Below are 16,380 nucleotides of genomic sequence, written 5' to 3' on the forward strand. Positions count from 1 at the left end.
AGTAAATCTTGAAGAAATGTTTTAATCTTTGCGTAAACAATATAATTATGTGCTAGAAACATTGTGTTGTGAATTGCGTCTTATTGATTATCACAATTTCTGCCTTAAAGTCTTCCTTTTCTCTAGTTTTCATAGCAACGATCAGTTGGGGGCACAGGATTTTAGTACAAGCTTAATCAAGAAACACCTAACTTTTATATATTTATAACTGTATTTGTATACATATATACAATGTTGAAAGTACGTGAAAGTAGTGGACCAGTGGCTCAGACGCTTTTAACAACTTGAATTTTCCCCAATTTCTTTTATTATCCCCCCCCCCCCCCTAATATTTTATTTATCAACATATACTATGTAAGTGCGTGTCAACATAACTGACTCTAATAAGAAAAAAATCCATTAATTATATTAAATGCAGGGAGAATGTACAAGTTGTCATTTTAACAAATAAGAACCAAATAAAGCGTAATAACGCCAAGAATAAATAAATAAATAAATAAATAAATAAATAAATAAATAAATAAATAAATAAGCCACGGAGGCGGTCATTGAGAGGTGACGTCAGCAACGTGCTGCCTCTCGACGTCGCAGCCATGGAGGAAGTAAGAGGTGAGGTGGATTGTCCTCATTCAAATCAAATCTGCTTCAAATCATCGCGTTTCTATATTTATGTTGAGGTTGCTGTGTCTGTTTTTAAACCACGCAATACTGAAGGCGGGTTGTGTTATTTAACGTGCGTCATTTTGTTAAGTCGGCGTTTTGTGTTTTATCGTAAGGCAGGCAGACATAGGCTACTCCTGTGTGAAACCGACTCTGGTAGCACTTAAACAAAAACACAATAATAGATATCGCGGCTCCATATTGTGAAGCGGGTGTGTTGGGGACATTTAGCGACGCGACGTAAATCTGAGACATGCTCGCGCCTCTCAAAGACCCCCTTTATTACTGCTCGGTGTTTTATCGACTTACGTACCCCCGTTAAATCAGTTCTCTTGATCAGCGGAAGGAGAACATCAGCTTATGGAATCCAGTCGATATTAGAAACGTTGCCTTCTTGTTGCCAATTAATTGTCAAAAAATAATTTTGGTATTTGTTTCTTGTTAGAGAGGTTAAAACCTAAAGAAAGACGTCGAAAGAGGAGCTGAAAATGATGAAACTTTGTTGTTTTTTTTTAAATGCCCACTCCTGTAAAGAATGGTAATGAAGAAATGAAATAATTTTAGGAACTGTTGAGGAATCATGGCTATTTTTGATGGTTTAATATAGGTAAGCTAATGCCATGTGTGTTTAAGTAGACCAACATTCCTTTGGACAAAAGCAGATGCAAGCAGGAGTTCACAGATAAACATTTTTCTGGCAAGGTTGTAACTTAGAGCAGCCATAAAACACTATGCTCTTGAAAGGTTTTAAATTAGGAGGCCATAAAGAATATCTTCCCCGGCTCGCAGGTCAGAGGTCGGGGGTTTCCCAAGAGCTCAAAGTTGCATCTGGAGTTGATCACAACTTAGGAATCTTGGAAACACTGAGGTTTAATTTCTGATACACCTTTTTAATATTAATAGCAATAGTGTGTTAGATTAAAATATATTACCCAAGTTACAAGTACTAATCTAGTTAAATGGAATGTATTTGAAAAATGTACTAACTATGACAATATCGGAAACCAAAAGGGAATGGTTTGAATGTTATGTTTTACAGGATGAAAAAGACTTCTATCTCATTATTGTTTGTGATAAGATAAAGATTCAAATCTTTGGAGAAGCTGACTGCAGAGGAGCAAGATAGGTTTTGTGAAAATAACTTATAATTTTAATAACTAAAATGACTCTTGATATTTGTCATTAAAACTCAGGGGAAGGTCTAAGTTTTTTCCAAGGTAGCTCTTGGTTGGTCAAAACAGAGGTACGCCCTATTTGCATATATTAACAAAGAGAAACGCCTTCACTAGAAAAGGGAATGCTCAATAATAAGAATTCAGACAGCTGCCCTGTTTTGCTTTTATGCATCAGCTGTCTCCAAAAGCGCTTTTGTTCTTTTTCTTTTAATTCTTTTGTCTCAGGTAAAGAATGTACTTCTGTGTACTCTGAAGTTTTCTTGTTAAATTCATACGGTGTTTTCTATTGAATTAAACTCTGCATTTCTGTGACGTCATTGTGCCTCGCCGTCTCCTTGCCAGCCGTGACGACATCCGCTCGACCCGGCTAACAGGAGGAAAAGGAGAGCCATGCTTTTCCAAAACTTAAGCTAACCTAATAACTTTCCTCCTTAATAGAACCTAAAGTATAAAGAAAGCTCAAAAATATTTGTTTAAATCTATGGTTAAAATGAGTAGAAAACTTGTTAAAAGACATTTAAAATAAACACCAGAAGCAATTTGGATTTGCACTAACTGAGGAAAACACGTACAACACTACAAGTATTACTGAACATTGCAATGATTATACTGATACATATTTCCTTCCTCTTTTGTTTCATCAGTGTTATTACACAAAATAACAGTAGTGCACAGTTACTGTGTGCACTAAAATGCACACAGTAACTGCATTTAATTATATTTTCACTGCTAGATTTAGCACTTCAATCTTTAAAAAATGTACATCAGACTTGAGTATTGAGGGCTATGAAAGTGCACCCAGCATCTCAAATATATTATTGCCTTGCAGCATTTGTACAAGCCAATAACATAATTGAAAAAGCTAACGAAAGTGGGTTCTTTAGCTGCTAGAAGTGTTTGGCCTTTTAGTCTCAGATAGAACCAATAAATATTGGACTTTAGAGTAAAATAGACGATGTTCTCTCCTCAGTGTTCCCCCTGACCTGTGCAGTTCAAAACTATGCATGGGGAAAGATTGGGCTGGACAGTGAGGTGGCCAAACTGGTGGTTGGCGGAGACCCCCTGGCAGTCATAGAGGGGGACAAACCCTATGCAGAGGTAAGAAGGGCTTAATGGAAAAAGGAAATGTTTTTATGTAAACAAAATTTAATTTTTTTTTTTTTTTTAAAAACCCAGATTTTAATTAACTGTCTTGCTGGGTTTTCACGGGTTTTCATTTCAATGTGAGGAATATCACTTGCAATTTGGCACTGACACTTAGAAAATGTGTTGTTGTTCCCTGAGTGTGTTGGTAGAACAGCTGCTTTTCCTTGTGCCATTCAGAGGTCTTTATTTAGCTCCCGCTGCTCTGCAGGGTGTGTTGACAAGGTCATTAGTTCATGTGGTGACATTTCCACCTTCTACAGACCACGCTGTTCCTGTCCGGGTTAGTTTTCATGTCTACAGAGTTAAAGTTTTGTCATGATATTTTGTAGCACTATTGCGATAACGGTAAAAGTGACGATAAGAACTATTTATTGCTTCTTTTTTTTAGGTAACTGTATGGGAGTGAGTGCATGGTACAGCAGTCACAGCCGTAAACACAAATACTGATCTTGAGAAACACATCATGTGAGATACACTTCTTTAGGAGACCACTCGCATAAAGAAGTGTGACATGTGCATTTAATTATATTTTAAAATTTATTGGTATGTTTTAAAAATGTTTTTTTAATGAAAAAACAGTGGAGCAAATAGAATAGTAAAACTAACACGAAAATATTATTATGATAAGAAATTCATCAGGGTAAGTTACAAACGATAGGATAAATGCCCACCCCTGTGCTGAATTATAATTGACAGTTTGTCTATGTTCCTACCCGAGTCAACTTGCTGGCTATCAATCATTTTAGATCACATCATTTAGCATTTTGAAATTCACTTTAATTTATAGGAGTTTTCTTTCTGGAATTTGCTTCTTACACAAAATAAAAATCACTTTTAAATCTGAAATGCATTCCCAAAGACTGTCCCACCCTCTCTGGGGTGTCCAGAACATTTCCAGGGGTGGCCATGGCCCCCATGTGCCCACCCCTTAGGGTCGCCACTGCAAAACGTATGAATCTCAGGTTTTTTTAGCATTCCTTTACAACATTATAGTTACTAATGTTCACTCCAGCTGTGGATGGGTGCCCACCCCAAAGGCGATGCTCAGATCAAAGACAACAGGATCGCCCAGACCACCTTGGGCCAGTGGATAGCCCACTACCCCGCCTGCCTGGGCTCCAAGGTGAAAGATGCCTTCCAGGGTCAGCTGCCGTTCCTCTTCAAAGTCCTGTCGGTCAATACGGCTTTGTCCATACAGGCCCACCCCAACAAGGTGAGTGCGCAGGCAGGCACACATCCAGTTTTCAGGCCGACCTCGGTTACATTTAGCATGGATCACTTTATATCAGTCCAGACTGCGGCTTGCTGGAACAGACTTTTGTGTCAGGCCAACTTCTGTATGTAAACAGACCTGATAAAATTCAGACCAGAAGGATTTCAGGAGTTCAGCAAACACACAGCATTTGAGGTGTGATCAGCATTTCATAAGGGATTAAGAAAGGAAGTTTAAAACTGTGTTTTATAGTCTCTGACCCAATGTAGTTAAATGTATGATTAAATTTCTTACTTTACTACGATTTTTTTTTTTGGTTAACTTAGGAGCTAGCTGCCACCCTACATGCTCAGTTTCCAGAGCACTATCCAGACAACAACCACAAACCAGAAATGGCAATCGCTCTCACGCGCTTCCAGGGGCTTTGTGGCTTCAGACCAGTGGACGAGATCCTGGGCTTCCTTCAAGGTGAGTCCCTAAATAACAAGAACAAAAGAAACTGGACGTAAACGTTCCACTTACGGTGAATCCATAACTCTTTGTGTGTGTTTATCCTTCAGCTGTCCCAGAGTTCCATGCTCTCGTTGGCTGGGATGCAGCAGAAGAGCTACGGAGCAGTGTCGGAGATGAGGTTCGGACCGGACGGGCCTTGAAGAAGTGCTTCACAAAAATGATGAGCTGTGAGAAGAAGGTGTTTGTGGACGAGCTGAACGAGCTGGTTAAAAGAGTCACGCAGGAAGGTGAGGACGCCATCAGCGGAATTCCAAATTAAATGAACCCTTCAAGCTCTTTTAAAATGTTTTAGGATGTGTGGTAGAGTTGGTCCATTGGGGGACCAAAGTTTCAACACTTGTTGCATTTTCAGCTGGTGAGGTTCGCTTTATACACGGCATTGTAAAACAAACCAAACCAATGTTTGGTTCCCCTCCTCACCTGCGGTGGTGCTGCACCAAGAACTACTGGAGGAAACAACATGAAAACCTCTGAAGAGGACACTTAGCCCAATTTTCTTCTTCATAAAATGTAAACAAAAATTGAGTAGTGTCAAATTTTGTCGTTGGTAAAAAAAAAAAAAAAGTGAGGTATTTCCTCTGCAAGCATTAGCCTGGCGCTCTTGTTTTGGTTGTATTTACCCAGAATCCCATACATTGTAGTTCACTTCCTGCTTTTGGAGCGGTCTCCAGTCTGCTTTGCGTTCACATTTGCATTCAGACTGTGCCAGAGTTCATTTTCACCAAACTAAGACCTAGGTTTGTAGGCTGGCCAGAGTTTGCGTTTTTTGTCCGTATCAGAATTTGATTGTGCATTCACATCTTCCAAATGAATTGGAGGGTACACTACACACTGGGGGGATTTGCATCTAATATGTCAGATTGTTCGCTCTATACATAGTAGCTGCATTTCCATTGTCCATCATCCATCCATTTTCTTTACACTCTTATCCCATTGGGGTCCGGAGGGGTGCTGGTTGCCTATCTCCATAGAGGTGTTTTGGGTACACCCTCGACAGGTCGCCAGTCTGTTGGAGGCATTGTCCATCAAACTGTGCAAATTGGAAGCATGGAAATAAATTTGCTTAATGGAAACGTGTCAAAGTTGAAAAAATTCAAGTTTTTAAATGAAAAGTATTTGAGCTGGAATGTTTTTGGTTGTATAGAAATTAGTGTATTTTGCAAAACTGCAATTGAAACACTTATTTTGGCATCACACGAGTCACATGGTCAGCGACCTGATGCTACTACTGCCAGAAACGACAAAGACGAAGACAGGAAGTAGGAGGACGATGGCGCGGCATAATGTTTTATTGCATCAACAAACTTAACGTGTTTTAATTGTGATTTTAATAATGGAAACAACACAATTGTGAAATTGTGTTTCTTTTAACAGCTAGTGTGAATGTTCACCAGGAACCAAGCAAAGATGGATTTATCCAAGCAAAATCATTTCACACAGGTTGATGATGACTCGAGAAAGGCAGACTAACCTGTTTGCACCACTTGGGGTCACCATGTAGTTCTTCACCGTACCCAAATCTCCAGCAAACAGTGTTATTAACTGCATTTAGAAAAAGTAACCCTTATCCTCCTGAACATGGCTGTTTGTCCATAGGTGCAGCAGGGAAGGACACATCAAGCAGCAACGGCGACCTGTTGCTCCGCCTACATTCCCAATACCCAGGAGACATCGGCTGCTTCTCCATATACTTCCTAAACTATGTGGTCCTGGAGCCAGGCCAGGCCATGTTCCTGGGGGCCAATGAGCCTCACGCGTACATCTATGGAGGTCAGAGAGAGCTTTCCGTTTCCATATATGTGCCGTTTATCAGTGTGTTTTCTTACCTGTTTAACCTTTGCTCATTTCATCATCGGGATTTTATGCGGATCAATAGCCCATAATGGTGAAGTGAAAGGAAAGCGATGGATGGATTTCCAAATGTTGTGCGAATAAAAAACTGAAAAGTGAGGCTGTATTTGTATTGTAACATATCAGTGCAATTCACAAAATTGTTGAGGAAAATTGGAGAGGAATTGTTGAGGAAAACGACAAAGAAGACTACAGGAAGTGGGAGGACGATGGCGAGGCATAACGATTTATTGCGTCAACAAACTTAGGTGTTTTAATTGTGATTCTTATATAATGGAAACATTATATAAGAACTTTTCGCCGGGGGTTTGTGACAAGAAGGGGTGGACGACATGAGGCGGAGAACAAAGTGACACAATTCTCTTCCACATCAATGAGTACGGATTTTGTCAGTTCGACTCGATCATGCAGAGCCCATTAGTGTTTGTCCAGTTAAATGCCAGGCTATCTAGGAGTTGATGTTGCATTTGAAGGTCTGCCACTGCCACTGTCTGCCACTCTGCCAACCTGATCTGTTTTTCTGGTTCTCTGTCCTTCTAGATTGCATCGAGTGCATGGCCTGCTCAGACAACACCGTCAGAGCTGGGCTGACGCGTAAATACATCGACGTAAACACGCTGTGTGAGATGTTGAACTACAAGCCGGCGTCTGCCTCCTCCAAAATCTTCCCGTGTGTCTCGGACCCCACGGACCCCTGTGTGACCCTGTATGACCCCCCGGTGCCAGACTTCACAGTCATGAAGATACAGGTTGGAAGTTTGTTTTTTTTTTTTTTTAATCCTGTTGTGTTGTGACTCACATAAGAGTGGTGAGTGAGCATATTCTGAGGTGCTGATCTGCTAATAACAGAGCTGATTTTTCACTTAGCATGATAGCATTTTTGCTAACTTTGAAAACATTTAGCCCAGTTAGCTTCCTCCAAGTTATTTTTCTGATCAATTTATTTGGCTGCTTTACTTTCAGTTGAATAAAGTTTGACGTCCATATTGAGGTTTTTGTTCTCGTCTGTTAAGAGTTCTTGAAGTAGTTAGACGTTTATATTCTACTTTTCATAATTATTCTCTAATTTTGAAGTAGGTGACGACTGTTCATCTTCCTCTTCTCACATTCTTGTTTTAATTTTTTTTTTAAAGAAATAATACACCATATTTCCAACCTTCTGGCATTTAATGATTCTAAAACCACAAACTTCACTGCAATTTATTTGATTGTTATGAGAAACATAACAGAACAAACTGGTAGCTAATTGCAAGGTGAAAGGGGAGGTTTGCAACATTTATTCAGGTCTTGATACAAATTTGCAATTGGATTTAGATTTGGACTTTGATTACAATGTTCTTTTTCTCTACACAAGGAGTGAAATAATTAATTTGAGCAATAGCAACTGAATAAACCAAAATGGTTTCCTAGCTTTACAATTTACATAAAGGTATTTTGTTTTCTCTGCTTTTTATCCAATGTCTGGCTCTTTTTCTTTAAGAAACTTATTAGCACTTGGTGTGCATTGGCTTGTGTATGGTGCGAGTTTAATTTGCAAAATGTGAACTTAATACAGGGAGGCTGATGGAACTCCCCTCATTTGTACAGAATCACCCAAACACAGTGACTACCCTCTAATCGGGGCGTCTCTACCGGTCTGTAGGTGCCAGCCTCGGTGAAGGACTACACTGTTGCCTCAGTTGACAGCGCCAGCATCTTGCTGGTCATCGAAGGTGACGCCACTGCGACCTCCACCGCGGCCTTCTCCGACGTCACCATGACGCGGGGAGGCGTCCTGTTCGTCTCGGCCAACGAGAGCGTGTCTCTGCACGTCATGTCGCAGTCAGGGATGACCCTGTTCCGAGCCTGCAGCCTCCTGTAGCTCCTACCAAGCACCTAATGCCGCCACCGTCTCTTAGGAAGTTCTTCGTTCTGAATTGGGCCTCGGATTTCTGGTGTTCACTACTTGGTAGGTGGTATTAAGAACTTAAAGAGGGTTTTCCTCTGGTCTGGTTTTTCTTACTGAGTCTGTTGCTCCTTTTTTAACCGTAAGCCCCCAGCAGACTGCTCTGAGGATTCTGACGGTGTTTCTTACAAATCCAGGATCATCCTGCAGGGTAATAGTCATCTTTAACTAGTAGTGTCGACGCAGCTTATAAATAAAGAAATTGTGCACAACCCAAGTTCTGTATCGGTGCTGGACATTTAATTTGATGAAGCAGGCTCAAACAGAACACTTGTACCGTTTTAAATATTTCTAATAAATTAGCCACCGGAAGGTTTTTAAACGTTTCCATAACTTCATTCAGTTCCCGTTTATAAAATCTTTTCTTTTTCTTGACATTAAAGGCAATCAGGTTACATCTGCTCCTTGATGTGCTCAGATAAAAAAAAGACTCTCATTTTAAATATGTTTGAGCATCATTTCCTCCTACAGAGGTTTAATTAACTAAAAATCCTGTAACAGCCAGAAAACAACAGTTTTATCATCAGGTATCGCTGCATTACAAAACGTTTACACCACCTACTGGTCCTGTGAGGTACTACAATCACTGAGCAACTAGTTTTCTTCTCTGGGATCACTGATGATGCGTTTCCAGAAAGTCTCTCCTTTTTTTTTTTTTTTTACCTGATCTATAAACATTGTAATGACAGTCTAAGATGACGTAGCGCGATAACAACAATGCGATTCCTGTGCATGCTGAATGGAGAGCTGTCGCCCATCTGACTGGCCAGTTTTCTGCTGGTATCCAGGCTGACCCGCAAGTGGAAGTGAAGCCGAGCCTGCCGGTTGTGATGCTTTTTACCATTAACATTGCATGCATACATTTTTGGAAATGTCCTAATATTTGAACAGTGATTGAATATAAAAAGAATAGCTACAGGGTTGGACAAGACGTTGGCCCCAAGCTGTCTCCATCCTACAAGGCATGTGTGTTTTGAATTTTAGCGTCTTGTTTGGTTTGACTAAATATGCAGTGTCTGTGCTCGTACAACAAAACGCTGCATGCCTGAGGGGGTTGCCGAGTTTGCCAGTCTTTAAGTAACTCAATACAAGACGAGGTTCCTTTATGTTTTCCATCTCAAAATTCCACAAATTTTCCAAGTCAAAATAAGTCCAGTTTTCTATGAGTTTGGGACCCAGAATGTTCCACATTTTACCATCTAGAAGAGTCATTTCTCATTATCCTTGAGATGACAAAATGTAGAGCTTTTTTTTTTTTTAGAACAATTTCTAACCAATTTTATATTGAAGTATTCATCATCTGACTAGATTACAATGAGTTTCTTTTTTTGGTGTTACCATAAGCCGCATTTCCATCAAGGCTTGACGTGCCCAGATAGATTTGCTTTAAACCAGAAGGTGGAAACAGGCCTAATTTGCATTTCCTTTTTTGTTGAAATTTAAAAGTTTTGCATCACAATTGGATTGAAACATGCCTGTAGTCTAAATTACTTTAAGAATACCCTTGATTTTACATGAATTTCTCGTCAACGAAACCTTGAGCATTTACTCATGTTCGAACAGAGTAATTAGCTCACCATTTCAAAATTAAATCATATATATATTTTAATTATTATTCAATAATCTCAGTATTTTGAGCTGATTCGGTGAGAATTTTCCCTTGCTGGTCAATCCATTACGGTGCTAATCCCCAGGTGCCATGGCAGCAACACCGAAGGACTTGACGTTGATAAACGATAATTACCCATTTATGTGCAGTATTAATTTAGTCATCTCAAGAATAAGATGAGATCATTCAAAGACAGCCTCAACTTCTATCCATCTTTCACGCAAAGTTCAGTCTGAAAACTGCTTCACTTTGGAGTAAGTTGTCGAGTTTATGGAAGTCGGATCATGTGGGGAAAAATTTGGAAATTCAAATTGCTTGAAGGGAAAACCCAAAACGAGTATTTCAACATGAATGCTGTCATCCTGCCTACCTCCCAATAAAAAAATCACTTCTCTGAATAAATAAAGCTGCTTCTACATGCAGGTTTTTTGTTAAACACGTCTCTACTTAGCTGCTCTCATGTCTCAGCTCTTTGTTACTGAAATAAGAGAAGGATGGGACTACCTCATGTCAGTGTTTCTCCTAAAAACGTTTTACCGTCTTATGTTCTGTAATTCTAACGACATAATCGTTTCATCAACAGTTCTTGTATATTTTTGAAGTTGCCTCTGTTACTGATCTTGTCTGAAGACGCCTCTCTGTTTTGAACACTGTAGATCGAGGGCTGTGCAATGTTTCTGTCGGAGCAGCTGTGTGGGGAAAAAAATGTCTTGGATTCCAGTTAGCCTCTAGTAGTTTTGTTGACCGTTGTATGGGAATGCAGAAAATATGAATGTGACGTTTAATAAAGTCTTGATATGCTACTGAAAAACCCATTTGGGCTCTATATTTTACTTTTACCTCCACTAATAAAATGTCTTTCATATTTTTGTCACATTAAAACCACAAACATTGAGTGTTGAATATCTGAAGGGGAAGGAAAGCGGTTAATGGTTTTCAAAATTTGTTTTACAAATGCATTCAAAACACTTGAATTTGTTGTAAACAGGACTTCTCGGCAGCTTTCTTGAAACAATGACGTTCTCGCTACTTTTCTCGTATACCAAGACGTAAACTCACCGGCTAGGAAACCAAAATTCAGATAAACAACCAAACTGCCCGTATTAGGAGTCTGGAGGAGAGGCTAAGGCTAACGAGCCAAGACAAACGACCCCTATAGAGAGAATTCGGGGGGAAAAAAATCCTGTTTATAGTTTCCTGGAAGCCAAGTTGGAAGTTCACCTTCAAGTAGAACAAAGAGACTAAACATACAAACAGAGGAAGGGTAGCCTGGTAAAACCAGCCCCTTGTTATATGCTATTAGCTTCGTACAGAGGGCCTGGATGTTCAGCTATTGAAAAACGACTGCTTGCTGGAAGCGCAGACTCTGTTGAAGTTTTAAATGTTACCCAATCCCAAACACTTGGCCGTGATGTATGTTCAAGAGCACAGCTTTGTACTTTCTGAGGTGTACTACTTATTCACACATGCACAAACAGCTGTTAAATACAGAAAATTATGACTAGAAATTATTTTAAGCCATTTTTGGCAAATTGCACTGCACCAGTTCGATGCTATGAAGCTAACCAAACAAGACGGATGTTGATATTTATTCAATATCTGGAGACATGGCCAATGCAGACTTCACTTCCTGTGGTGCATACATATCAAGTCTCCCATTTTGGCTGGGAAACTACCGTTTTTTACCCCTTTTCCAGCTGTGCTCCCGCATTAGTATTTTCCTGTAAAGATGCCATATCTAGTCATAGTCATCAGAATATTGTCTAATATCGTGCAGCCCTAATATGGATTGAACTCATCACCTTCTAAGATTAAAAAGATGTACCTGTTAAAAGGTTTGAATGCATCTGCTGCTCAAAAATCCACGCTACCGCTTGAAATTCTCTCCTGTACTTCAGGTTTATTTTATCTAAGTTTAAGAAAAACTTCTCGTCACAAATAAAACAGTAAAACGTCAGGTAGATAATGCTGATTCTGCACGAGCTGCTGACTGAACGTCAAAGTGTGACCTATTTAGGTGTCAGATTTCAAAGAAAAACAACTGGATGTGAGGGAATCTATTCAACAATTACACTATTCATGAAAACTGTCCCACTTTCAGTTAGCGTTTCAGATCACCTACGTTTTGTCTAAGTTTTATATGTTTGTATGTTGACGTGTATCGGCTTCTCCGTTATGTCGTTTCTTTACTTTCCCCGTTTGTCTGAAATTCTCCAGCAGACGGCGACGTCCTTTTTGTCCTTTTGTTCCATGGTACAGTTGGTCTGCTGTCCATAGTACCCAAAGTGAACATATGCCTGCGGACAACTTCTGTTGTCGGCTGAAGGAAGCCATAGAGAGTCTTTAATGCTCTCACGTCCTCCAAAGCATCATGGGCCTTGTAGTTTATCCCCAGCAGCTCCCTGACAAGGTTCTCCTGGCCAAAGCTCTGCAGGCCACGGTCCCTCAGCAGCTCCCGAGCCAGAGGAAGAGTGTCCACGCAACCCGAAACTGAACCCTCAAACTGCGCTCTCAGGTCCAACTCGTCGAGAGCCCGAGCCAGCAGGGGGCAGTCGAAGTTTCGGATGTTATGGCCGACAACAAGGGGTCGACCGAGCATTTGAAGAAAAGCGATGAAGGAGACCACGACCTCTCTGAGGGTGTTGGTGAAGACGAGGCGACGATCTAGGTAGAGTCTCTGTCCGCGGACCTTGAAGCCCGTGACTCTGGCCGCTCCTCGCTCAATGCGACAGCGGGGGACGACGTACAGGTTGAGCGAGTGGCCGCCGCTTACTGCGGCCAGTTGGATGATCTCGCAGTGTTGACCTGGACATTAGAAAGCATGCAGAGGTCAGGGCATGGCATCATTTGCTCTGGATTAGAAAGCTGAGATTCCATTAACCAGAAAACTGCGGCAATTAAAATTATGGAAATACATTTGCTTAATGGAAACATGGCAATATCGAAAAGACTCACGTTTTTTGATAACGTGTAGTCGGTTTTTTTTTGGCCCATTAAAAACAATAATGTTATACTGAAACGTTTCACATCACACGAGTCACGTGATCAACAATCGGATGTTAGTACTGGCGAAACGACAAAAACAATGGCTGACGGAAGCAGTAGGAGGATGATGTGTTTTGTGTTCTTACTGTGAAACAGTTCATACAAAGCAGTTCATACATAGATCTTCTGTCAAAATCGCAGACTACAATTTCCCCAAAACGGCACATACACAGCTGCTCCCAAGTCTAAGGGGCTTATCGCGCCATCGCCTGAATGAGACACCAATGTCTTCGCTTAAGGCTGATAGATGATGAGCGCCAGGACCACGGTTGAATTCTGGATATATTTCATGTAACCATTTCCATCCATTGCTGCCCCAACTTCTTTATTACTTATCGTAACAAGGTTAGGGAACTGAGAAACCCTTCACTGTTGAAGGAAGGAAGTGCTTTGGCCTTCTTGCCCTTTGGTGACCCATACATCATAAAAATAAATGGATAGATAGGATAAATTAAATTAAATTAAATTAGATTAGGCACACCTTTGTGTGTAAGGAACTTAACTTTATGAATCGTCTTCGTTTAGCTAAATAAATAAAGCTGATTCTGACAGCAGTAAAGTTAAAAATCAGACGTCTGCTTCAATGTTGTTCGGGCAGATTAAATCTTCGTAACACATCCAGGTCCCTCTTGAAAATGAGCTCTAGATTTCAACGGGGTTTACCTGGTTAAATAAAGGAAATAAATAATAGTAATAATAAAAAACATCCTAAAGGATTTACCCTGCAGGCGACTGAAAGAGTCACACAACTTCACAGCTAGTTTTCATAAACCTATTAGGTGCCAATTATCCCGGAGAAGTGTCACTTTTTGCAGACATTTTCTCGTCTTTTTGGTCATTTTTAGACGATTAAAGAAGAACCAGGAAGTCTGAGCTTAGTATCTCAGTAAGACTTACTTTGTGTGACGCTACGGGTTGTGTGCGTACAACTTGATCTTTACCATTTAATCCATTATTACAATAAGTTATCGTACCCAGGCCTGTAGTCTCCAGGTCGAAGAAAACTAGCGGATGTTGCTTGAAGTTTTCCTCTTCGTCTGTTTCTGGTTGCATCACGCGGAGACCAAAGTAAAGACATTCATTACTAAATATAAACCTGACCGCTGCTCCGACATTTAGCTGCTGGAAAGGGTTGAATTAAAGCCTTACTGTAGTCGGGAAGCGCAGTTCTAACACCGACAGGCTACATTTCCCCGTCCGTGTTTTTTGTTTTTACTTTTAAATTTCGCACCCGGAAACGGAAAGGGTTTCAAAATAAAGCCCTTGTTATTAAACTTCCGGCAGATTACAAATAAAAATCTTTTTTACGTTTGTCTTAGAGTATTGCTGTAGTAAAATACTTTGTATTTTTTTTTTGTACTACAAAGTAGTAAAATATGAATGAAAATAACAATGATAAAAAAAAAAGTTTAAACATCTTCAGCCTACATCAATGTGACATATCCTGAAAAATTTAAGTGAAAATAAGTTAATAAGACTTCTTCAATAACCCATACACAATTTAATTTACTTTAATTTGCTTTCAAGCAAAATATGAATGACAAAAAAAGAATTTCAAAACTTTTTCAGAACATTTCATCCTGTGCAGTATAAATGAACATAAGAAACCTTTCTGTTTACATATTTGTACACCATTAGATGCATGATTTGTCACTCTTTTAGGTAAAATATGAATAAACTAAAAAAAATCTGTTCAAAACTTGCATCTTGTGTAAGATAAATATAAATTAATAAATACATAAATAAATAAATAAACCTAGTACCCTTCACATACAGATGTACACCTTTAAACTCATTCTTTGTTGATTCAGTTTTAATGACTTCATTGAAAGAAAAAAAAACAAAACTGTCGTGAATTTATTATGCTGCTTTTGACCTACCTGATTTTCCTGTTATCAGAAAGAATAATTAGGATGATAACATCAGCATATTTGCAAAAGTGGGCAGAGTACCTAAAAATTAGACTCAAGAGTAGCAATACTTCAACCTATTTGTATTCAAGTAAAAGAAAAAAGACATTCTGGAAGGAAGAGTAAAAGTGTGTTTAGTAAAAAATATATTAACTGAGCAACATCTTATTTAATACTTTAAAATGATGTCATCACACAGACCAAAAATAACCAGACCAGAAGTTAAAAACACATACAAACAGATAACTACACATTATAAGAAAACAAAAATACTTCCCAAATATTTTGTTTTGAATATAAAACTGATCAAACTACAAACCCAATTCCAATGAAGTTGGGCGATTGCACAAAACAAGCGAAAACAGAATACAAAGATCCGCAAACACTTTTCAACCTCTATTCAATTCAACACTACAAAGACAAGATATTTAATAGTCGAATGATCATATTTTGGATTTCATAATAGTGATATTTGATACCATTGATTTTCTTTCCGATCCAATACTTAGTAAAATTAAAGCTGGTATTGGCAATACCGATATTTTGTGCAAACAATTTGTCTGCAGTAGCAAAAAGTGGGTGGCACTGTATGCAACACATAACGGCGCTGCTCTAGAAGGAGCACAAAGACTTTGTGGGGAATTTTTTTCTAGTTGGTACTTTCTGTACTTAACAGCTGTTTGTGGATGTATGAAATGATCAATAACAGAGGAACGGCACTGATTAGACGCCCCTCCGCTACTTCACGCTCCCTCAGCTGAGTGAAGCTGACACCCCACCCACGTCAAAAAGTTCAGCAAATAGTCTGAGTGGTTAGTGCTCCGTTTGTGCAGCTTTGGTTTCTGAAATATTAAAAATTATTTTTTAGGTCATCCAGAGTTCACCATCCCCCCATGTTGCCCCCAAAAAACCAAGCTGGGCTACTTCGTTATTGCTCCGTTAGTGCAGGTTTGTGCCGTTAAAATGGTCGTTTGTGCAGCTTTGGTTTTCAAGATATTAAAAATTATTTTTTAGGTTATCCAGAGTTCACCATCTCCCCATGTTGCTCCAAAACAAACCTAAGTGTGGGCTACTGCTCATTATGAGATATTACATAATTTTCTTTCATATGCCAACTGACTTCACCTAAATTGATGACTGTGGCCTGCTCTGGACATAACCACAAAGCCAGCAGTTATTAATTTCGTATGTTATTGTGTAAGTTAAATTCTGCAGATTTTCAGCTGTTGTACAATGTGTACCTTCTTTTGTTTTGAACTTCAATAAAGATTTAGAACAAGAAGAAATTTCTCTCAGTGTTTTGCACCAAACAG

General features: G+C 39.5%; 2 protein-coding genes across 2 annotated transcripts; one reads left to right on the forward strand and one right to left on the reverse strand.

Annotated features, from left to right (window-relative positions):
* The first annotated feature begins 558 nt into the window (after nt 1-558).
* mpi (mannose phosphate isomerase) lies at nt 559-10,923 on the forward strand. The gene is made up of 8 exons (XM_005807446.2): nt 559-609; nt 2,806-2,933; nt 3,994-4,194; nt 4,521-4,662; nt 4,755-4,934; nt 6,304-6,477; nt 7,099-7,307; nt 8,201-10,923. Exons 1-8 carry the CDS (start codon nt 594-596, stop codon nt 8,417-8,419), a joined length of 1,269 nt encoding a protein of 422 aa, XP_005807503.1. The 5' UTR covers nt 559-593; the 3' UTR covers nt 8,420-10,923.
* A 775-nt stretch (nt 10,924-11,698) lies between these two features.
* LOC111612254 lies at nt 11,699-14,414 on the reverse strand. The gene is made up of 2 exons (XM_023352855.1): nt 14,132-14,414; nt 11,699-12,917 (listed from the first exon to the last, which is right to left on the reverse strand). The coding sequence occupies exons 1-2, from the start codon at nt 14,208-14,210 to the stop codon at nt 12,286-12,288; spliced, it is 711 nt and encodes a 236-aa protein (XP_023208623.1). The 5' UTR covers nt 14,211-14,414; the 3' UTR covers nt 11,699-12,285.
* Nucleotides 14,415-16,380: the final 1,966 nt, after the last annotated feature.

The sequence above is a fragment of the Xiphophorus maculatus genome, chromosome 2, assembly GCF_002775205.1.
Source record: "Xiphophorus maculatus strain JP 163 A chromosome 2, X_maculatus-5.0-male, whole genome shotgun sequence".
Lineage (NCBI taxonomy): Eukaryota > Metazoa > Chordata > Actinopteri > Cyprinodontiformes > Poeciliidae > Xiphophorus > Xiphophorus maculatus.

Bases quoted from the DNA above. Each gene is read 5' to 3' on its own strand.
- mpi (XM_005807446.2), top strand. The intron at 4,195-4,520 runs GTGAGTGCGCAG...TGGTTAACTTAG, and splicing joins TACAGGCCCACCCCAACAAG to GAGCTAGCTGCCACCCTACA. The intron at 4,935-6,303 runs GTGAGGACGCCA...GTTTGTCCATAG, and splicing joins TAAAAGAGTCACGCAGGAAG to GTGCAGCAGGGAAGGACACA.
- LOC111612254 (XM_023352855.1), bottom strand. From the start codon at position 14,210: ATGCAACCAGAAACAGACGAAGAGGAAAACTTCAAGCAACATCCGCTA. The intron at 12,918-14,131 runs GTACGATAACTT...TCTAATGTCCAG, and splicing joins CCTGGAGACTACAGGCCTGG to GTCAACACTGCGAGATCATC.